Source organism: Aureobasidium subglaciale (genome assembly GCF_000721755.1).
Source record: "Aureobasidium subglaciale EXF-2481 unplaced genomic scaffold scaffold_10, whole genome shotgun sequence".
Taxonomy (NCBI): domain Eukaryota; kingdom Fungi; phylum Ascomycota; class Dothideomycetes; order Dothideales; family Saccotheciaceae; genus Aureobasidium; species Aureobasidium subglaciale.
In genome coordinates, this window is record NW_013566985.1 from 678,001 (window position 1) to 699,442 (window position 21,442).

The 21,442-nt window shown below is 50.8% G+C and overlaps 8 protein-coding genes across 8 annotated transcripts; 3 read left to right on the forward strand and 5 right to left on the reverse strand.

Moving 5' to 3' along the window:
• Positions 1 to 4: 4 nt before the first annotated feature.
• On the reverse strand, positions 5 to 1,255 carry AUEXF2481DRAFT_221102 (uncharacterized protein). The gene is made up of 2 exons (XM_013488571.1): positions 225 to 1,255; positions 5 to 174 (listed from the first exon to the last, which is right to left on the reverse strand). The coding sequence occupies exons 1-2, from the start codon at positions 1,031 to 1,033 to the stop codon at positions 63 to 65; spliced, it is 921 nt and encodes a 306-aa protein (XP_013344025.1). The 5' UTR covers positions 1,034 to 1,255; the 3' UTR covers positions 5 to 62.
• A 384-nt stretch (positions 1,256 to 1,639) lies between these two features.
• AUEXF2481DRAFT_5097 (uncharacterized protein) lies at positions 1,640 to 2,137 on the reverse strand (the record flags this gene model as incomplete). Its single annotated transcript, XM_013488303.1, has 4 exons — positions 1,640 to 1,763; positions 1,816 to 1,936; positions 1,992 to 2,018; positions 2,077 to 2,137. The coding sequence occupies 4 exons, from the start codon at positions 2,135 to 2,137 to the stop codon at positions 1,640 to 1,642; spliced, it is 333 nt and encodes a 110-aa protein (XP_013343757.1).
• Positions 2,138 to 2,927: 790 nt separating this feature from the next.
• On the forward strand, positions 2,928 to 5,087 carry AUEXF2481DRAFT_5098 (uncharacterized protein; the record flags this gene model as incomplete). The annotated part of the gene is made up of 1 exon (XM_013488304.1): positions 2,928 to 5,087. One exon carries the CDS (start codon positions 2,928 to 2,930, stop codon positions 5,085 to 5,087), a length of 2,160 nt encoding a protein of 719 aa, XP_013343758.1.
• Positions 5,088 to 6,899: 1,812 nt separating this feature from the next.
• AUEXF2481DRAFT_29574 (glycosyltransferase family 31 protein) lies at positions 6,900 to 8,182 on the reverse strand (the record flags this gene model as incomplete). The annotated part of the gene is made up of 3 exons (XM_013488359.1): positions 6,900 to 7,211; positions 7,266 to 7,779; positions 7,836 to 8,182. The coding sequence occupies 3 exons, from the start codon at positions 8,180 to 8,182 to the stop codon at positions 6,900 to 6,902; spliced, it is 1,173 nt and encodes a 390-aa protein (XP_013343813.1).
• A 1,077-nt stretch (positions 8,183 to 9,259) lies between these two features.
• Positions 9,260 to 10,225, forward strand: AUEXF2481DRAFT_5100 (uncharacterized protein; the record flags this gene model as incomplete). Its single annotated transcript, XM_013488305.1, has 2 exons — positions 9,260 to 9,518; positions 9,570 to 10,225. 2 exons carry the CDS (start codon positions 9,260 to 9,262, stop codon positions 10,223 to 10,225), a joined length of 915 nt encoding a protein of 304 aa, XP_013343759.1.
• Positions 10,226 to 10,483: 258 nt separating this feature from the next.
• Positions 10,484 to 11,698, reverse strand: AUEXF2481DRAFT_29576 (uncharacterized protein; the record flags this gene model as incomplete). Its single annotated transcript, XM_013488360.1, has 2 exons — positions 10,484 to 11,086; positions 11,207 to 11,698. The coding sequence occupies 2 exons, from the start codon at positions 11,696 to 11,698 to the stop codon at positions 10,484 to 10,486; spliced, it is 1,095 nt and encodes a 364-aa protein (XP_013343814.1).
• A 2,590-nt stretch (positions 11,699 to 14,288) lies between these two features.
• Positions 14,289 to 18,719, forward strand: AUEXF2481DRAFT_29577 (uncharacterized protein; the record flags this gene model as incomplete). The annotated part of the gene is made up of 1 exon (XM_013488361.1): positions 14,289 to 18,719. One exon carries the CDS (start codon positions 14,289 to 14,291, stop codon positions 18,717 to 18,719), a length of 4,431 nt encoding a protein of 1,476 aa, XP_013343815.1.
• Positions 18,720 to 19,729: 1,010 nt separating this feature from the next.
• AUEXF2481DRAFT_5103 (uncharacterized protein) lies at positions 19,730 to 20,623 on the reverse strand (the record flags this gene model as incomplete). Its single annotated transcript, XM_013488306.1, has 3 exons — positions 19,730 to 19,825; positions 20,006 to 20,416; positions 20,471 to 20,623. The coding sequence occupies 3 exons, from the start codon at positions 20,621 to 20,623 to the stop codon at positions 19,730 to 19,732; spliced, it is 660 nt and encodes a 219-aa protein (XP_013343760.1).
• Positions 20,624 to 21,442: the final 819 nt, after the last annotated feature.

A 21,442-nucleotide genomic window follows, 5' to 3' on the forward strand; every position in this document is an offset into this window, starting at 1 on the left:
CCCTCTGTAGCAGTAGGACAGTTTCCCCGTGAGCTGACCGTACCTCTGACAATCAGACAGACCTATCTACGGCGACCGATCACACGATCAGACATTCTTGTGATCTCTGCTTCTGTGGGGGTCGAGACAAACCCAGCTAGTCGCTGTGCCGGTCTTCGCAAACGACCAGTTCGGCTAGTCTCGAAGTTAGTAGGGTCGATGGGAAGCAAGAATATCAATCTTACCTGTATGTGACGTTTTCCGTGGGGGCACTAATGTACGAAGCATCGATAGAATCTTGGAGGGTTGGAGTCGCCGAAGTTGATCTCGAAGCCTGAGGGATCTCTGTACGAATTGCTGGAGACTGCATCGAAGTTCTCGGCCATTTTGGTGGTATGAAGTCCATCGCATCGGAGGTCAGTTCGTGATTGTCGGCGCGGTCGGTGACGCGATAATCGAAAGGAGATTCTGAAAGAGATGGTCCTTCTTCGTGACCATCCTCGACTCTTCTTTGGGCGATCTGTGCTGCGGAGTCGCGCATGGCAAATCCCATATCACCCTCGACACGCTTGCGCTTCTGTCCAGCAGCAGGCATGGCAGACTGCATCGAGCGACCTAGAACAGCAGCTTCTTCTCCGTTCGTTCTTGTGTTGGTGAGACCTTCGTCGGCACTGGGGAATGAGTCTCGAGACGATGCATCTCTGATTACAGGCGGCGTATTATCGACGGGCAAGTCTTGCGCCATTGAGACTCTGAGTGTTCCGTTGATGAGAGTCTCATGTTTGAAAAGAGCCCCGGGATTGTTGTTGATGAGTTCTTCCTGCGCACTGGGGACTTCAGGCGCATGATCTGTAGTTAAGTCCGTCTCGACAATATCCTCAGGGAATTGGGACTCGTCCGCAGATCGCGACTCGATGTTACGCAGGCGCGCATCAATGTTCTGCAAGTGCCCGTTCGTGATCTGGTACTCTGTTCTGAGATCTTGTATAGCCTGAAGAATGGCTGGCAGTCCAGGTACAGAGATGGTGACTGCTATGATTGAGGGGTCGGCCATAGTAACAAGGTCGGATAAGAGTGATAAATATAGAGCGTGTGTAGAAGGAGCAACGGACGACTTCTTTATTGTTGAAGATAAGGTTTGTTGTGATGGTTTGGAGATAAGTTGTATGGGTAATGGGAAGGCGCAAGTGACGCCGGAAAGCGCCTTGACTAGGCCAGAAAGCTGACTTTCACTTATCGACGCAGGCAAAACAAACACACGGAGCGTGCCAACACTGGCTCCGGTGGAAATGATGCTGAAAACCGCGTGCTGAGATGAGAATTTGAGAAGATACGGATTGGAAGAGATCGAGCGAAATAAAAGAGGATAGATATTGCTACAGGAAGTGGTATAAAGTACATACAAGCGTAATGGCCTTGTGCGAGGCCGGCAGCCAGCGACTGGAAGCGTCTCATGGCTCCAAAAGATTCAAGGCTCGTCCAGTACTCGGACCTTTGGATCCATGAATCGGACAAGCTCTGTGTGGTTGTCATCTTGTGACATACCAGACTTCGAAGCTTGTGTTATATTGAGCTGGGCACTGTGTAATAGTTCTCGTGTCGAGATCAGTGGCCCAAGAAGTTTCAGCTCAGTTGGAATAGTGTGATCCATAGTCATCTCTTATGAGCGATCAGAGCGTTGCCTGGGCAGAATGAAAGGCTTGCGATAGGCGTTTGCGTAGGCCTGGTTGGCGATAGCCGAGGTGCCTTCTGTGCGAATAGTTGAACCGATGGACATGAAGAATCTGGAGCAGAGCTCAGCCGAGGACCTCGTAGCAACATGACACTTGAACATACCCAAAGGTGGCGGCGGAACCGGCCATGTATTGGCCCAAGGTTCTCAGCATTCCATTTGGACCAGGGCCGAATCTGACAATGTTTGTTGCACCAAAGATGAAGCCGATGATGAGACCGACACCTGTCGGGTGGTGAGTGTCGGAAGAAAAGAGGATATTAGCGAGGAAGGGACGTACTGCTGCCCATCATGGCACCCATCTTGACTGGAAAGTGGTCAGTACTGAGGCGACGTGAAGAGTCTGGAAAGTTAGGCATAATTACGTTTGTCAAAGGTAGAAGGACCATGAGCACCGGCGGGCATTGAGCTTGCAGGAATAGGCATGTTGGCGAGTCGAGTAGAGCAGAGGGCGAGAAGCTACGAGCAATGCGACAATCCAATGTTCTCCAGATTCTGGTATGCGCAGAAGAGCTTCCGAGCCGAGCAATCAAGGTGGAGAGATGCTTGGCAGTCACGTGTCAGATGCAGGACAATGGATGACGGCTGAAGAAGGCGCGATGGAGTCGATTGTTCTGCTTCGGTGGTTGGCAGAGAGTTCAGACTGTGCTCCACTTCTGGCACTTCAGCTTGCAGTCTTGGCCCGAGACGGCGGCAGCGGGAGACACAAGAGCACTGTCGCTTGCCTTGTTTGTTGTTCTTCAAGACGAGCATTCACTTCCCTGTTGACGAGATTACCTATCCTTTGTCGTTGGCAGCCTCTTCCGCGTAGATATCTAGTCAACGGCGCGGGTCGAGATAGTCAGATAGAGTAGCTCGAAGGCCGTTTTGCTCTTTCCAGCCTCGAAGGACCAAGTTCTTGTTGCAGCGTCGTCTGTGCGCCTTTCCAGTGTGACGCTCGACGTGCTCCCTTTCTTGATGGCTGCACGCCTGCATAAGATTATTTCTCTCGAGTCTTTGCTGTTTTGACACTTTGTTCCGAGACACGTCGACTGCCCCGGACATGATCGACGCACGATACGGCTGATCCACGAGAACGACCACGTCCACATCCACCTCTCCCAAGTCGTCCTCTCCGTACGACCACGCGAGCATCGAAGCCCCGGCGCTTTCCCCGTCGGCCAAAGACGCCAATCTCACTCTCGCACTCGCTCTCGCTCTCGCTCGCCAGCAACAAATGACGGCAGTCGCGCCCCCTGTGCAATTCCAGCCGCCTGTCCGCTCCGGTGCATCATGGAATAGCGGCGCTCCCACCATGAGCCAGGACGACATGACCAGGATGTTCATGCCCGGCCCCCGTAAGACGGCCCAGCGCTCAAACTCGCAATCCTCCCTCACCTCGGCCTCTTCGTCCTCCTCGTCGACCATCTCCCAATCCTCTACGCAATCACAGCCCTCGCCCTCCAACCAAGACCCCACCACATGGACCACCCGCAAGAAGAGCACAAGAGGCATCTGGCCGTCAGGGAAGGCAGAGCCCACCGCCGGCCTCTCCACAACCCGTCCGCAACCCGTTTCGTCGACATCATCTGGCCCTTCTGCCGCATCCGCCATCTCGGCCCTGCATGGCCCAATGCTTCCTTCACAACAAATGTCCACCGCCCAGAATGGCTCTCTCAGAGGTGCCCCGCAGCCCCCTCCCGACACGCCCGCCATCCTCCATCTCTCGCCCATGAACGGCACGTTTGAACGCAAAACCATCAGCGTCCCTTTCTATCCTGACGTCCTGCGCATCGGACGCCAGACGAACGCCAAAACTGCCCCGACGCCGGCCAATGGCTTCTTCGACTCGAAAGTCCTCTCCCGCCAGCATGCCGAAATCTACGCTGAGCGTAACGGACGAATCTTCATACGGGACGTCAAGTCGTCCAACGGCACCTTCGTCAACGGCCAGAGACTATCGCCCGAAAACAAGGAATCAGACCCGCACGAATTGCGTGAGCAAGATGTCCTTGAACTCGGAATCGATATCGTCAGTGAGGATCAAAAGACTATTGTCCATCACAAGGTTGCTGCTCGTGTCGAACATGCTGGCATCTACACTCAGGGCACCGAGCTCAACTTTGGAGAGCTGGACCCCTCCCATCAAATGAAGCGCAGCAACAGCCAGTCCTCGCAGCAGAGTGCAAAGGCAAACGCCATGGCTGCTGTCATGGCTGCCAGAGACTCTGGCGCTATGCAACAACCACAATGGACCCGTGCTTGGCCATCGACCGTGACAACAGAGACCATTGTCAAGCGTCTGAACCGCGAACTGAGCCTTGCTAAGAAGCAGTCCTCGGATCTAGCCCGAAGCAGATCTTGTCTGGAAGGTCTGTTGGCTGCCGATTTAAAGGGCAAGCAAGACAAGTCGCCCAGACCTTCCCCTGGAAAGCAGCAAAAGTCGGACTCCAAATCATCCATCATGTTTGAACCTCCTGCTCCACCACCACAAGCTCCGCTTCCCGAGAAGCCAGACGTTGCAAAAGCCCTTGCTGATCCTGTCATTCAACCTCTTCTCATGCGTTCAGAGACTGCTCGTCCAATCTTGGCTCCAAATGGATCTCCTACTCGAGCCGATCATTCGCAAGCTCTCCTGATTCTTACACAGGAACTGAAACTTGCCAAGGATCAGATCCCAAGTCTTGAGGACCGCGTTAAAATCTTAGAAGACCAACTCAAGCAGGAGCGCAATGCACGCGAAAGCGCCGAAGAAAGAGCTTCTCTGCTAGAGTCATCTCGCGATACTTCTTCTGACGATCAAAACGAAGCATCAATCAGCCAGTCCGGCAACTCGGCTGTACACGAGGAGCTACCGAAGGATGAGACTCCTGATCTTCAGTTGCAGCTTGACAAACTTCGTGCTGCCATGGAAGATATGAAGATGCAGATGGAAGCCTACCGCCGTCGCGCAGAGACAGCCGAATCCGAACGCGACGATGCACACCAATCCCTCGCACAGATGGTTGAGCAGAAGCGCAAAGAAAATGCCGAGTTGCAGCATCAACGGGAGACCCGTTCTATCACGTCAACTTTGTCTTCTAGCACTTCAGGCACTTCGACATCTACAAATGGCCACGTTACCGAACCCTTTGCCGAAGACAGTCTGTACAGTCTTCTGTCTGAAGCTGGGATCAATGCAAATGCAGCGCTATCGTCGGAGCAAGCAGCATCAATCTCGCGACTGCTCGCCCGTAAGATGCCTGTCGCACATCATGAAGCTCACAGCGAATCTTCTGACAAGCTGAAGGAGCAGCTCGCTCATCATGGCTTGCCGCTCGGGTCAGGCTTCATTGTGGTTGTTGTTGGCATGGCTCTCATGCACTATTTGGATGGTTGGGAGAAACTGCACAGGTGAAGTTGACATGACCTCACCTCACATTTTCCCAATCACAAGCATGAATAATACTGCCGACATCATGCCACCGCTTCGCCCATTCGACATAGTGGTACAAATGACAGACCACTGACATTGGGCATTCAAGCAGTCTCTACCACGTCCTACCACAAGTCCAAGTGTATCCGCCCCGCTTCGGTGTCTTCACAAAAGACACCATTCTCAGCATATGCGAACAAGCATGGAGACAAGGACATCCGGGTCACAGAGCCCACGCATGATCACAATCATCTAACGCCTCGTTCAAGCGCCGCAAAAGCAGCTCGACACCCAGATGATCGGGCGATCATTCATAACGACAAAAAGAAGCTTACGACATCAAATTTTCTATGTTCTTACCCTTTTGTTTTGGGATCAGATTCAAAAGGAGGAAAAGCAGTGCTCTCCTCGACTTTGGACACAGGAGGCATCAGACACAAATGTACCGAAGAAGGAAGTAACAACCACATATCACTCACCCTTTGCTGGAACTTTTCCATTTGTCGTGTGACAAGGAAAGCATTGATTGCATTGTTCGGGAAACAGGTGGAGAAAGGGAGGTCGCGGCGTATGGCTTGAGCATTAACTTTCTGGTAAACTCCTTGTCGTCCTTCTACTTCTCCTACTCGAACATATCGAGGCTGTTGCCAGCAGCACGAGTCTCTTGATTTTTGGTCTGGAAAGTAGTGCTTGACCTATCACTTCTACTAGCCTTTTCCTACTTTCAATTCTACCTTCTGTATACTTTTTTCGTTCACCTTGACGTTCGACCCTCTTCACCCTCTTCCTCGTGTGCCCAATGCGACATGTCTCGTCTATCGTCTTTTAGCTTGGCTCGCTTGCTCAACGGACCACCAGTCATTGATCGTGTGAGATCGAGAGCGATAACAAATTCAGATCATGAGATCAAGTCTTCATTGTCACAACTCAGTTCAATAATCAATCGAGGTGACTACGTGTGAGCAGTGGAGTTAAGAACGTGTTATTGTGGCTACACGACATGATGTCTAAGTACTGACTTGAGGTTGTCTGATGTGTAATGAAAAGCTTTCCTAGACTCGCACACGGTGTTCTGACTCTTCGAGCAGAGAAGCAATAGAGATGTGATGGAGTGGCACAAGGGTATATCAGCGGTGGGAAGTCGGTTACAACGGCAGGAGCTGTGTCTCGCCCTTTCTCCTACAACGTAATTGAGTATAGAGATGCGATGGTTACTGTTGTGATGAGATAGTTCGACACTTACCGACTTGTTGAATGGTTACTTGGATTGCCGTGGGTCTGTCGGTATGTGCTAAGTAGCCTCGCTAGAGGTGAAGCACACGATGGGTAGCTGTGACGTTCTGTAGGACGATCGATGGGGTATGTGTGTGATTTCATAGATTAGGAAAGGCTGTGTGTAAATCTATGGCTAGCGTAATCTTGCCATTTTGATATGTATTAGAGCGCGTATGAACGTGGCAGGGTCATACTCCCATCTATGCTATGTAACAGTGTTTGACGTACGCTTCAACCGAATCTGATGTATTGTGGGACATTTTTCAGAGCCTTGAGTGTGTGTGTAGAATGAGTCTGACATACGTAAGGCATCTAAGCTCAGTTTGTGGTTCATTGGGCTCCTTACGTCTCTGGCGTTGTGATCCACTAAGCCTAACACAGCGCAGACTTTGAACGGGATATCTACGCGTCTTCATCAGAGGAACATTGTGAAATAGGTGATCAAGATATGTTCAGAAAATGTGGAGATTCGTAGATGTGATTTATACATGTCGCAACGTCTGCTGTATATCATGACAATCACTCCACATCATTACACTCGCCCGCCTGATCATAAAACTTCTGCACTCGTTCGGTAATCCAGCCCGAAGTCATGCTGATAGCTGGCCGCCCGACATTAGGTCGAGAAGTGGTCAAGCATCTGCTCTCAGCATTTAGTGCATACTGAACACAATTGCCATCCGCCTCGCAGATCACTCGACAACTCTCTAGTGACTTTGCAATGCCTTTATCGTCATTGCTGTGATTGTCCCAATCATTCCGTGGAGTAGCCATGCGTGGAAGAGCGTAGAGTCTGTACACGTCTCTGTGACGCAAGAAGCTAGTAACATTCTGTGAGTCGGAAGTTAGCAGTCGATCGTCTCAACGAAGTCTTATAGATATTACATTTCCGGCCCCTGCCAACCATGACTTTTCGAAGTCATACAAGTCCTGGATGACTGATGGCGAAACATGGTGATATGATACAGTGGGTTGGCACCACTGTGCTCCGGGTCGATAATTCATATTTCCCACAGGGTCGCCTTGGAAAATAGGCCAAGCACGTGTCAATGAGATGCCAGAGTCCTTCAGAGCTTTGCCAAGTACACAATCGCCAGCCCAATGACCTTCTGTGAAGTCTTCGTACTCTTTCTGGTGAGCCTGATAGTGAGAGACGACCTTTTCGAGAGCGGGGCGAGAGACGACATATCCATTGCCTCCTTGACCAAACTCGACGTCGCCGATGTTGATCTGCCCTCCGAGATAGTATGGCTTTGTCCAGTCGAGGTGGGATAGGTAGACCAAAAGTGTCTGCCAGAAGATGAATGTGTCGGTCTCGACGAACACGTACCACTTCTTATCTGGATATTCGTACAGAGTCCTGTTGACCATTGGGAGAAACTTGAATTTGTCCAGCTTCCTAGATGTTGTCCCGTCAATTTCTTCGCTTATCCGTTCAGAGGTCTTATAACATACCAGCCAGGGTTCTTGGCTTTGCCAGTACCTCCATCGAGATATACCGTTTTTCCGCTCAGTTCATCTGTCTTCAATACCTCTCGACCATTTCCTTTGAGTCGTCGCCAGTGTTCAAAATCTGGACTTGTCTCCTGCAGATGAGGGCTCACACTCTCCAAAGCATCAATGATGTGATGACTGTCAATCTCCTCTTCGTAGTCGGAAAAGATCAGGCTATCAGGATACCGAAGCAACGTAGTGGTCAGATGGATGGGCAATTTGTCTTGCATTTCAGTCGCACCAGTCCTCATGATGACAAGCGTGTCGTTCGCCCCAGGAAGTTCCTTATACATCGAATCACTGGGCATCGTCGCGTGAACATTGCCGGCGATTCGTTTCTCCAAGCGGGCCAATAATGGTAAGTTGAACCAAAGAAGGACGATAAATGTGCACACAAAGACCGCCCGAATATATGCCTGTGACCTTCGCCGCGCGAAGGGAAGGAAGAGATCTAGGGACCTTGCCGAGTATCCTCCAGAAAGCATTTCGATGATACAGCAGAGGCGAATGAAAAGCTATCGTGTTCCGAGGGTCCAGGAGCGATGCAGTCGACTGCTTTCTTGATTGAGATTGGCAATCCACTTCCTGACGCCTGAGCTAGAGCGATAAGTGACGCGACGGACATGGCGACAGGAGCATGGCCCAAGTACTAATCGTAGCGATGCATAAATCGGTGTCCTACAATAGATGCCAAACGCCAAGGGTGGCCAGCAATAGAGGCGTGCAGATTGTCACATCATGAGCGGTTATAGACCCGACTTGTGCATGAAGCGGAAGCTGGATCCAATCAAGTGATAATGATGCCACCGTGTGATTTCGTGCCTGTGGACAAGGATGTCATATTGATTGAAACTTATCAGGCACCGAGCCCTCGGGACTTTGCGAGTCATGGCAGACAACCAATCGGCTATTTTGTGAGCAAGCGCAGGCGCCGTGCACATGAACCGTGCCTCTGCGCGAGATGTCCAATGGTCAACCTCAGGCTACATACTCTCTTTGGTTACATGACATGAATTCTTGTTGTAGCGTTCGCAATGTATCGTCGTTCCAGGTAATCGGTAATGGTGTTTCAATAGGCAAAAGTCGAAGCATGAAGCTGCAGTACTCTTGTTCATGCTCGATGCGGTCTGCGGTGGCTGAATGCATCACGTCGAGAAAGCCCTTGTCTTGTTATCTCGACGATGCCGTCGAAGAGACAGTGCATATGCAGTTAAGCGCGCCATACAAGTCAGCTCTATAGCCGCTCTTACATGTTGGTTCGCTTGGCTTGAAAGATCTAAAGTCTCTGCTGCTGACCCAAGTCATTGACAACCAACGAGTCGACTTCTTTTCTTACTTCTCATATCTGCTGCTGTTCCTGAAGCTTATCCTGACTAGCTTCGACAATGTGTTCCCTCTTTCCTCCTCTTAGGACAGCATGCACGCTATTGTTTCTCGTTGGTCCCATCGTGCAAGGTCAGACCACTACCAGACTACCAGCAGCACCATCATATCAAGATGGAGTCTTTTCAAGCCCGGACACAGCTATCACCCAAATTGTCGACAAGGGAGTCGAGATGAACGTTACCTGGGCCACGTCCTACGAGAGTGTCAACTTGTATCTCATCTTTGGTCAGGATTATACCAACCCAAGAGGGCTGAGAAGTACTACACTCAGATTTCCCCAAGTATTGGGTAGATACTAAGATCCGGCAGTCAGCACTACAGACACCTTCTATCTTTGGACGATTGATGATTTCGGCAACAATTCGCTACCATTCTCGTTCCGGGCCGTCAATGCCGCAGGCACCTCAAAGGAGCAGGCGGGCGGCGGCTTTTACACAGGTCAATTCTGGATACGCGATCGATCTGCGACCACCACGACGACTACGAGCTCAGCAGTGCCCACAACCACGACTACTAGGAGTTCGGCGGTACCAACGGCCTCGGAGTCTGTATCGAGCACTGTATCCACCACAGCGACCACTTTGCAATCCACGAGTGCAATCACCATCACTCCGGTCTCAACCACTAGTACCACAACAGTATCGTCAAGCGCAAGCGCCTCAGCACCGACCAGTACCACCAGTTCCTCTGACTCGTCGAGCCAGAGGCACCTCGTTATTGGAGTTGGAGTTGGCATAGGAGTAGGAGTGGCAGCTTTACTTATTGGTGCGTTCGTCTTGTGGCGACGTCATAACAACCACAAGCGACGTAAGATTGATGAAATATCGGCGTTCCGGGCGGACTCTTTGGGCGACCAGAAGAGTGAACGATCATTCCAGATGAGCAAGCGACCCGGACCTTCTCACCTGTCTTCGTATGAACTCGCTGAACAACCGAAACGATCGCCAGTGGAAGTTGATGGCTAGCAAGAGCCTCGAGAGCTGCCAAGCTCACCTTTCCGGAGGTAGAAGGTGGACAGTCATGACCACGTCGTACCTTCCTGGTGCCAATAGGGGACCTCGCCAAGCGTATATGTAGGACCTCATTGCCAATTGCCGCAGTGCAAAATGAACAACGAAGCCTCAAGAAAAGTTATGGGTTTTGGAGAGGGCCGAACTCGCGAACTCCAAAGCAGCACGTTTAACACCATAAGCTCTCCATACCGTCATAGCATTCTCGTTATCTTATTTTTCGCACAGGGACAATGTTTTTGTCACCAGCTCGCTCGTTTCCGAGTGAATATGACTGCGAGCAGATTTGAGAGGTTCAGTCTGCACGAATAGAATGCCACTGTCTTTCACAAAGTCATGTTTACCAGTCAAAGCGAAGAGGTTGTTGTGACTCATTTGTGCATCAGAGATATCGAATGCGTGAAACGCTTTGAGACATGCATCGATTCGTGGTTCAGAAGGATGGATCGGAAGGTCGACCGCCGTGCCGAGAGGCAGGAAAGGCGTGAGAGAAGCCAGGAGTAAGTGGCCTAATTGAGCGCTATCAAACCCTGCGGACTCGAGGTGAAAGACGTGGTATATAGACTTTATCTCCTTCGGAGCGGCTTTATTTCTTCTAAGCTTCACAAGAATAATATCGTTATCCTGTCTCTCCACGATACCCTTGATATCTTCGTGGGCAGTTTCTGAGATAGTCGTGATCCTTGGCCGCTCGGGTGGTTTTGGATATGAATGTTGTTCGCTATGCTTCACGCTGCGCATCCAAGATCCATTTCTGGATGGCTTGATATATCGCATTACCGTCATCGATGTTGCCCACAGCGCGGATCCCCAAACCTAGCTCGTAAGGACATTGTTGGGGTGCCATGTCTCTGGCAGCAAAACTCGCTAGAGTGAAGGATTTTCCCCAATCGGGTGAATCTAGAACAACAATTCTCGCTCTACTGGCTCGTGTACCATACAGATATATCGGACCACCTCCAAGGCCAGATGGAGTTGTGTTTCGTCGATAAGAATTTCTTGTTTGTGGTGGGCGATGCAAGCGTACACATGCTGCAGAGGTCGTTTGTACACATCGATGCGCCATGGGGTTTCTGTATCATGTGGCTCCCACTCTCCAGTTCGAAAAGATCTTCGTCCATGTGTTACAGTTGGCGAAAGGAACTCGGAAAGGTCGTCACTCAGAGGATTGACAGTGTAGACCTGGATAGCAACACTCGGCCATAGTCTTGAAATGTCTTGAGGACCTAGGAAGTGCACACTGCCATCTTCGTTTTCCTGCTTTGTCGCATGCTCAGGGTCAAAGGGCCAGATACTGACCGCATCTTCTCCAGAGTGATCCTTGAACTCGTGGAATGACGGTGACCTGACCCGAGCATCCGGATCTTCGAGTTTGAGTCTCTGGTGATCTCCTTCGGGGGCAGCACGTCTTTCTCTTTGGCGCGGCATCTGTTTGTAAAATGGTGAGACTGTGGTGGTGGATATCAAGGAAGAACGTCGTATGGTAATGATCTGGCCCAATGCCACAGAGGCAGGAGTCGTAGAAGTATGGAGTGACCGAAACAGAGCAACATACACTAGAGTGGACGTCTTGGGGCGAGAGTATCTGATTGGCAGGACTCAAGGTAGCAAAAGACACAAAACATACAGCAGCAGGGATTCCCACGTGGTCACCCACCGTAGTACTAATCTGCCGTTCAACTGCTTATGTATGGCAGAGCGGACGGGATGCCCAGTTTTCAGCTGACTGTGGCCGTATGTGCTTGAATATTCATTTTTGTACAATATGATGATTCACAACGCTCGTGTATGTTCGGAAGTAGTGATCGAAGCCTTAGTGCCCCGTCGGAATATGATTGCGGGTCGACTCTTCCCAAGAGGAGTCGCCAGGAGATCTCTACCGCTACAACGGAAGGAGTATCCAGCAGGGGATTTTGTGATCGCCTTACGTGCGATTGCACAACCTCGGCCGAGTCTCGAAATGGAGTTGCCGAGGTGGTGGAGAGATCAGGATCTTCTTGAAGAATCATGAGTATCGTAAACTAAATTGCCTGCGTTCCCGATGAACGTAGTCATGCAAGTACTCACTACGTGCAAACGATATCAGTATTTGCCTTCGTGTCAAGCCGTGAAGTAAAGGTAAGGTTGCAACCATGCTCTAATAAGCGCTGGAAGAAGGCACCTTGGCAAGGATCGAATTCTTCTCGCGACCTCCAAGCATATCATTACGAGCATGTTAAGTCTCAGACACAAGATGATAGGCCAAGACCTGGATCGCCTTGGTCGGCCATATCGAGTAGGAGCACAGGATCGAGGTGGGAACGGCTATAGACGGCTCGCGCGGAATGTGGGGAAAGAGACCAGAATTGATTTGCCGTCAAACTCTCAGGGCTCGATACGCGCCCACAATTGGTCAAGCAAATGTGCGGATATAATGTTCCAAAAAGCACACAGTCGAAGACTTGAGGCAGTGTTCTCGGGCAGAACTCCGTCGCGATGAATACACAGCCTTTGTCATGGATCGATGCCCGGCTTCAAAGTGCGAGGTCGGAGAGTCCAAGCTGACAGACGACACTGTATCGACATGTGTGGTCAAAGAGCATGTAGGATCGACACTCCGAGTAAAAGGCTTAATGAGTCGACAAAGATAAGTTGTCTCTCCGAAACAGCTCTCCATCCATACGGCCGATTGCGGGTGAGCTCAGATGTTAGACAAGAGTTTGTAATGGGTGATGTGCATCAAAGATGTGTATCTCTTGAGCGGCAGATACGGAGCCAACAAAGACATGCTGATGTGTGTCTTGAGATACAGCCGACAGATACCTGCTTGTTCAGGGAGGTCAGTAAACACGTGGGCTTGGTACGGATAAGGCGGCCATTGTGATGTGTAAGACGCCTCGCTTTATCTCGAGGTATGCAGATGAAAGGAGATGATGAGATTAGGACGAGAGGGTGCGCGTGCACATTCGGTCGGGCGCAAATTCACGAAGAGACAAGCTACAAGGCGGATGTTTTAGAAAGTGTTGAGTGAAGCACGACATGCGAGAATCAGATGCCGTATGGCTGCAAGGAGCGAGAGCACGCTGCAGGATAGCAAAGCGTTTCTGGCCAATTGACCGGGCGCTTGGCGAGAGCTATCGCTCAAAGGGCAAAGAGGTCCAAAACATGCGGAGAAGGCGGCAGGAACACAGCGACAGGTTCGAAAAGCAAATCTCGGCTTTTGCAAATCACAGACGGCTGCATCAGGCCAACAGGCTAACTATTACGAGAGCAAAAAGACTCATCACGCCAGAGTGGTGAGGAAACAAGCAAGCATGACGAAGAAGGCGAAGGTTTGACAGGGCCCGACCGTTTCGGCGAGGCTGAAAGCACACAAAGAAGCCGGGCTCTCCACCCAGCGGGATGGAGCTGGGCCGAGATGATCTAGTGCTGCAGATTGGCTGTAGGAATGGACGGCTTGGGAGATTGGAGAAGATCGAAGAGATTCAGTCACCTCATGACATGAGAGCTTGGCGAGTAAGAATGTTTGCTGAAAGCTCGCCGTAGGAAGGAGCAGATTTTGTTTAGCGATTTGGGCCCTGGCTGGGGTGAAGCTCTGGTATGTCGCCGGTGGCTTGCAACCAATTGGGGGAGTTGGCTAGCGGCGGCTGTTCTTGGTTGATTAAAGGCAGTCGCCAATTGACCGGCAAAAAGAGTGACGGAGGGGGAAACGGAGCAGACGGAGGGTGCGGTGTGGTTTGGCGATGCGGAGCGAGCGTTGACCTAAAATCAGCCAAGTTATCAGCGACAGCCTTTTGGTACGGTAGATCGGATATGACATGTTGCTAGTCGCTATCAGCTGCTCTGGACTTTCCTCTCACCTTCCCATAACTCGTGTGCGACGTGTGCTTGTGCCAGACGGAGCATCAAGCATGTCGTGTTGCACCTGCCTCAATCACCAAACACAAGCACCTGCCGCCGCGGCCATTACTACCATCATGATGGCTCCTTCCGCCTGAAGCCTCGCTATGAGGACGTCCACCCGCTCCGCAACAGTGCCATGATAAGCCAACCAACAGCGGGCACGCAAGTTCCTGGCCCTCGCCCTCTGAACCGCCCAACGCTGCCCTCCAAACTCAGCAACGTCAACTTGAACATACAACATGACATTACCGACGTCGGTGTCGACGAGGCAAACCTGTCGGCCTACACGGCAAATGGCATGCTTCAATACGCCGCCCAAGCCGTCAACACCCCCGACGAGCCCAAACAGCACATCCCGCCACGCCTCCTCTCACAACGCACAACTCAACTACCACTACCTCGCCGTCCACAATCCTTGACCGCCCAAGGTCATTCTCGCTCGCCGATCCCCAAACCCGCCCCCGCACCCGTCCTGGATCCTTCAACGAGAGCCAACGGCCTACAACCACCCGCAGTGGCCACTGCTCTCCCTCGAGACAAGACTGCCGACTTCTTCCCATGGACCAACATCGAAGGCAAGCATCCGGAAGATGTCTTGAACGAACACCTCATCAAGTCCGGATTCAGCGACAAAGCTATCGGCCCGCCTAGCATCGAGACCAACACGGCTCGCCCTCATCTATGGCCTACCTTGAAGACCAAAAATGGCTTGGGAATGTTGTCTGCTATCTTCATCCAAGTGCTGGACAAGAGATCCCAGATGCGCCTTTGCACAGCCACCTCGACCTTCAAGCCGCCACCAAGAGTCACCTTGACCGACACAAAGAGAGAAGCCTGGCTTAAAGACCTCGCAAACCCCGAGGTGCCGTTGCGAAGATTGAGCAGGACCATCCCACACGGCATTCGGGGTAAAGTCCTGCTTGATCACTGTATCACCAAGGACATCCCTATCGCCAGAGCCGTCTGGCTTTCCAAATGCGTGGGTGCTAATGAGATTCGCGCCTTCAAGAGGAAAGGCATCTCTGGTCCGGCTGCCTTGGCTGGTGAACTGAAGTGGATCAGAGAGTGGACAGTATTCGTCGAGCAGTTTGTTGATGGTGTCATATCTAGCTGCGGCCAGGCGGGATGGTCTCAGAAGATGAATTATGCTGTTCGTCTGGGCACTCATTTCTATGTCGAACATCTCCTTGACGAGGAGCATTACATGGACTGGATCCTTACATCACTCAAACAAAGCTCTTCTGAAAGACTGCCCGTATGGATCCTGCTCACTCAGATCTACTGGAAACACCTCATCTCACACCGAAGACGGGGCCATCGACTCGCCGAAGCCCTACTCGGACATGCAAAAACTCTCGCTGATATGCCTTACGGTATCAATCTGCAACTGATCACACGCATCAACCAACTCATCACCATCCTGGCCGTGAATCACAGGGGTTGTTTGGTTCTGCCGAAATCATGGAACGAACACAAGAAAGCATTTGCTGCCGTCAAGCCAACAGGCCGGGGCCATCTCGATGTTGACGGGTTGGCCAACGTCACGAGACGCAACAATCGACTGTCAGGTGCATCACCGCAAGCCACATCGCGTACGTCAAAACTTCGTTTGATTGACATCCTGGACGCTGTCGGCGTGGATGTCCAAGTTGATAGGATTGCTGCACAATGTGAATTGCTGGGGCTCGACACACGGTCAATGTTGGTTGCGATACTCGAATGGGCGGCTTCAAAACATCGCTCTGGTCTTGCTCGTGTTTATCTCGCCGCACAGCTGGTCAGATACTGGAGCTTTGCCGGTTTCAGTGCGGATGACGCGGTACTGACAATGCTCGAGAAGGCTCGGCATGATGACAACACTGAGCCACGCCTGATCTATAAACTCGTTGCCGCTCTGGCACGTTCTGGTCATTTCTCAGTCGGGAGGTATCTGCAGTGGCTCATCTCCACGGGTGTTCTGTCGGGTGCCAACGCGACCGCAAGTGAGGCGCAGCTTCTCCTCGAACTACCCACAGCCTACCTCTCCTCACATATCGTCAACTTGCGACGTACGCTGTTGAGTCGTGTAGGCTACCATGCTGATGTCGAAGCACGCGAAGTTGAGAACCACAAAGTTGTACTGTCCCAGCATCTTGGCGGCATGTCACTACCCAGCCCTGGCGTCTCTTCACATGAATCCGCTCTATCCGATAAGCCAGTAGGTGCTGTGCGAATGGCAGTAGCCCAATGGCTTTGTGAAAGAGTGATACATCAAAGCTTTGGGCTGAGTTGCGATACTGCCTTCAATGGGAATCTCGCTGCTTTCTGCCTCGTTCGCCATACCCTGGAACAGTTCGAGGATTATCCAAGCTTGGCCAAGGTTGTGACTGCTGCATCCAGCAATAGTAATCCGCAGATCCTGGCCGCCGCAGCGGACACTGTCAACTTCAATCTCGAGATATTCGCCACAATGGGTTTCTTACCGAAATTGGTGATGCAGATATATCAACAACAGCGACGCCTTAGGTCAAGACAGCCGCTGAACCGCACCTTTCTCCTGTCATTGTCGGCACTGGTACGCCGTATGCCATCGGGAGGGATGCATGCAGAAGTTCTGGACAGTGAGCTTGCCATGTGCGAGATACAGAGCTCTACTGCTGCGTGTTCACCTGCATCTGATAGCATGGTACTTTCGCACTGTGGTACACTAGAGTCGGACGACGACATTGATCGAGTGCTTACTAGTGGTAACACCATGGATGAGCAGCTTTTGATGCGCATGTTCACTACCATTGCTGATCGAAGTGTGAAGATGGGACCTGAAGGGCTGTCTCGCGCTAGTAACTGGTTTGCGCAACTTCGGTTGTTCGACCAGACCACGTTTGAGCAATTGGTGCAGAGGCTTGTTGTCCGGATGGCGGAGACAGCGGCGCCATATGAGGCCGTGGAGGGTGTTGTTGCCTCCTTGGTTGGCTCCAGCTGCCTAAACCTGGTCACCTTTCATCAGATCTGGGAGAAGAAGTTCAGTACCATCAAATCTACAGAACCTGCAAACGTTACTCGTCTTGCTGTTACTTGTGCCAGGATTCTGATACCATCAGTGTCCGTCATGCACAACCATTCAGCAGAGGCATACCGATTCAGGGTCGCCCAGAACCTATTTTGTCGTCACCATATGGGTGAGATATTGCGCATTATTGGATCAGTCTTACAGTCGAGCTCTCAAACCGTTCTTTCCAAGAACGGCTCTCTTCTGGAGGAGAAAGTCACTTCATTGCTTCGCCAGTATATCGTTCGGGACTACAAGCTTGTCGCACAGGAACTCATCTCAAAGGACAACCCAATGGTCGCTCAAAACTCTGTGCAGCCTCTGCTGGACTCTCTACTAGGCAACGCATCTCAGGTGCAGCAGCCAAGCACATCCATTATTGACAAGTACAACACTATATTGGAGTCTACTACCGAACTGTCGTTGCCGTTCAGTCAACTGGCCTTGCAGCAGATGTCTTCCATCCTCTCGGGGGGCAACAGCCTCTCCGAAGACGACAAATTGAGTCTAGTTCGCACCTTCCAGAGCGCTATCGAACAGAACTCGTCTGTGTGGCCCCAACTCCTCGGCGCGCTCGACAAAGATCTGATTCAGTACATTCACTCCTGGGCAGGAGAGTCTGTCTTGGAGAAGCTTTCCTCAATTGTCGCTATTGATGGGTCGATGGAAGATGAAGCCACTGTACAACGATATCTGCGAGCTGTTGAAGCATCAGCAGTCGCTACTTCATCTCAATCAGTACCGACAACCGCCCTTGTAATGCTCACGGATCATTTCAAACGGCTTGGACAACTTGCAGAGGGCATAAATTATCTTGACCCTGCTCAGAAGGATAGGAAAGCGCGCATGTCGTTCGGCATCAGTGTATTGCTAAACCTCACAACCATACATCAGCACTCGCTTCAAGACGCGAACGCCCATGCACAAGACCTGATCCCTCTCATGGGTGTATTATGCGCCCTGTTCATCCACTCAAAGCTGCAAGGTCAACCAGCGATCCTTGAATATATTCTCGACGTCGCTTCCATGATTTCAGACGACTTGTCCAACGAACATATGCACACTATCCTGCGCAATTTACCGCCCCAGGCTCGTTGCATACCTCGTCTGCGCTATCTGTTCGGCACGCACGCATCTCCTGATGCATGGCTGTCGCTTGCGTCCAAGGTTGTTCCGGCTACTGGATCTCAAACAAACCCAACATCAACTCCTTTGCAGAGCACATCTTCTCCAGTATCGGCTACACAGTCGCCGTCATTACTACAGAGACCATGGCCTGTACCTGCTCGGCCTGGTATGGCTTCTCGCACACCCTCTGTACCAAACACGCCCACTCTGTCGCAAGCACACTTGCAACAACAGCAGGCACAGCAACAAAGACTGTCCATGGGTATGGGCATGAACAGAGGTCCCGTGGAGCTGAAACAAACACCTTATATGCTAAGGCGGTGGGAGTTGATGCCTGACCCAACACCCATCATGGGTGCCAACGACACCAGTCTGAGCCTCGGTCTCTTCCAGGCCAGAAAATGTGTTTGAACCACATAGAACCATCATACCCGATCTACGCATCGGATCGTATCCCAGACTATTCCGTTGATTTTTATCATCATCAGTACGAAAAAGTCTTGTTTTTGCATATGCATATCTACACTACTCTTCATTGTGATTTTCTTTGTCACTACTTTTCCGGTTATTTTCCTTTACGGCGTACAAGGATGGGACGAGGGCATTTTACATCAGGCGTTTTCTCAGCGAAGTTTGGACACAGCGAGGGATCGGAATCAGGTCGACAAGGAGCATTTGGGTTTTATTCCAGCACAGGAATGGAAATGGGGATTCGATAGGTATACCCCCAAAGGAAAGGAAGCAAACAGGATAGGATGAGTTCAGAATAGCATACTTCTTAAGTATAGGCAATGAGGATTGTTTATATTACATTCATGAGGTTTGCAGGTGCATCTCGTGAGGTTTTAATGTAGGAGTTTGTCTGCTAGCGAGAAGGGTCGCTGTGCATCGCGCTTGCTCTGTTTGTTAGCTTTTGATCTCTGCAACTTCTTGACACTCTGGAGTTGAGTTGAAGTGACTGGCTGGACATGTTTCGAGGTAGAGGGTACATGTCGTGGCGGTAGAAATGTTCAGTCATACCTATGCCTACGCCAGACAGACAGGGGTATTCGAAGCATGGATCACATGTCTGAACTTGCAATCACGTAGACATTTGATCAGCACATGAAATGGTGTAGAAAGGATCATCTGGTTGCGAAAACGATAGACCCCACAGACAAGACATCTATGCAGAACCACGGTCTTATACTCAGCGGTAGAATAATTCGATAACAATGAGCGCTTGGATTCTTCGAGCAACATGATACCATTTCGTATAAAGCTAGAGCTACATCTAATCTACAAGTCTCTTATAAAGCGACAAAAGCAAAAAGCAACTCGAGATAGAGCAACAAAAGACTTGAAAAGAACAACAGAAAGTAAGATCAGCGATCTGTACCGCAACATTGGTGGCTGCAGCGAGAAGGTAGGCTCTAAAGCTGTTAGACAGGGGAGGTAAGGTGTTTACGACGACGCTGGTACCATGGTAACATTTTGTTCAAGAACTGCTTGTCCAGCGTGTTGTCCCTGAACATACACTGAAGGATGATTAAAACGTCTGAGGCTTCGAGCCAGGGTCTCATGTGGCGAAGACTTCTGTTCAGCAGGACTGATATGATGGCGTGGTCTCTCAATAGTCCTCGGCCTCGACCGGACCAGACATTATTTGTGACATGCAAGGCACCATTGACCCTTATGCCTCGCCTCTGCGGACATACCATTGGTTGAAGATCCAGTATGAGATCCTTGATTCTTATATGGATGTGTCTTGTCAAGGAGAAGAGCCTCATGGAATGAGTAAGCTGCAATGAAGAGTATTTTTCGAGAAGTTCCAGCGTGTAGAGCAGATCTGGTATCGAGTAGATCGTGATGTAGAACGAGCATCCCCACTGAACAATTGGGACTAGCTCTCGACGCACGAGACGACAAACGCGGAGGAGAGACGGTAAAGGTTGAGAGACTTCGTAGTACGCGTCTTCATATGGTTGGCGAGGAAGTTCTCTCAGCTTGCGGGCAGTCATGTAGTAGATCCTATCATGAGGAAGAGTGTAGGCATAGATCATCAGACGAATCTCTGGTGGTAGACCGAGGAAGTTGAAGGCCTTTTCTGGCCAGTAGAGAAGTTTGAGCTGATTCTTGGTGTCAGTCAAGCGCACGTGGGAGCTTGAAGAACTTTGACGTACCTTCCGATAGCATCGGCGCACGAGCTGGCGGAATGATGTGATGCAGACATAGACAGCACATCCGAGGACAAAGATGATGATGAGCGCACCGGCAGAATAGATTGCGAGAGGGAAGAGAACGCCAGCGATGGCGAATCTGGACAACAATGTCATATGTTAACACAACTGTTGTGGAACAAGTTGATTATAGGAGAAAGAAATTTGGAGAGCGGGTAGGCGGAGGAGGCGCGTCATGACTGTGCCTGCCTTGAAAGAAGATGGGAGAATGCGCATGTGCAAGTTCGGAAGGAACTTTTGAGTGGGCAGGAACGACGAGAGAACGAAACCATTTATCATCGATACTGACGCATTGAGATCCGTTATAACCCAGCCCATAATTCATTTGTGGAGCGCCATGAATCTGACGAAACATCCATAATCCGATATGGAGTAGTCGAAGCCTAAGCATAGTTGAAAGCTCAACCCGTACCTCATAGCTTCCGGACAGTTGGCCGATGAGTCGTCTAGACCCTGAGCCCTCTATAACAAGACAACCAGAAAATCCATTCCTGCACTGCGAACAACTCATGGGATTACATATCGCTAGCGCCTCTTGCTCGATACCGACTTCTCATCACGCAAGACAGTCTTCAACGAGGCCAACCAGTGCCTGTAGGAGACTTCATTGTTCTTGCTTGAGCACGGTTCTGAGGATACCGCGAACCAGACGGACGGCCCTCACGTAGTAGACGGTTATCGCCATAGTGGTCTCCCTTGGTCACTTCAATATCTCAGGCTAACTGGTTCAAAACTACCAGAGAATGCTTGCTCCTTGTCCTTGTAAGAACGATCCCTTTCCGGATAAAGTAAGTCATCCATCATATCTTCTTTTCTATAACGGATGTCCAAGATTCTCAGAAAATCCTGATCGCCAGATCCTCGAAGGGGAATTCTGGGCTTCAGCTCGGTGATGTCGACTAATGCGCGTTCACT

What these genes read in the sequence shown, in the direction of transcription:
- AUEXF2481DRAFT_221102 (XM_013488571.1), bottom strand. Translation starts at nt 1,033, where the DNA reads ATGGCCGACCCCTCAATCATAGCAGTCACCATCTCTGTACCTGGACTG. An exon ending in ACGGAAAACGTCACATACAG is followed by an intron (nt 175 to 224) that starts GTAAGATTGATA and finishes CTTCGAGACTAG; the next exon opens with CCGAACTGGTCGTTTGCGAA.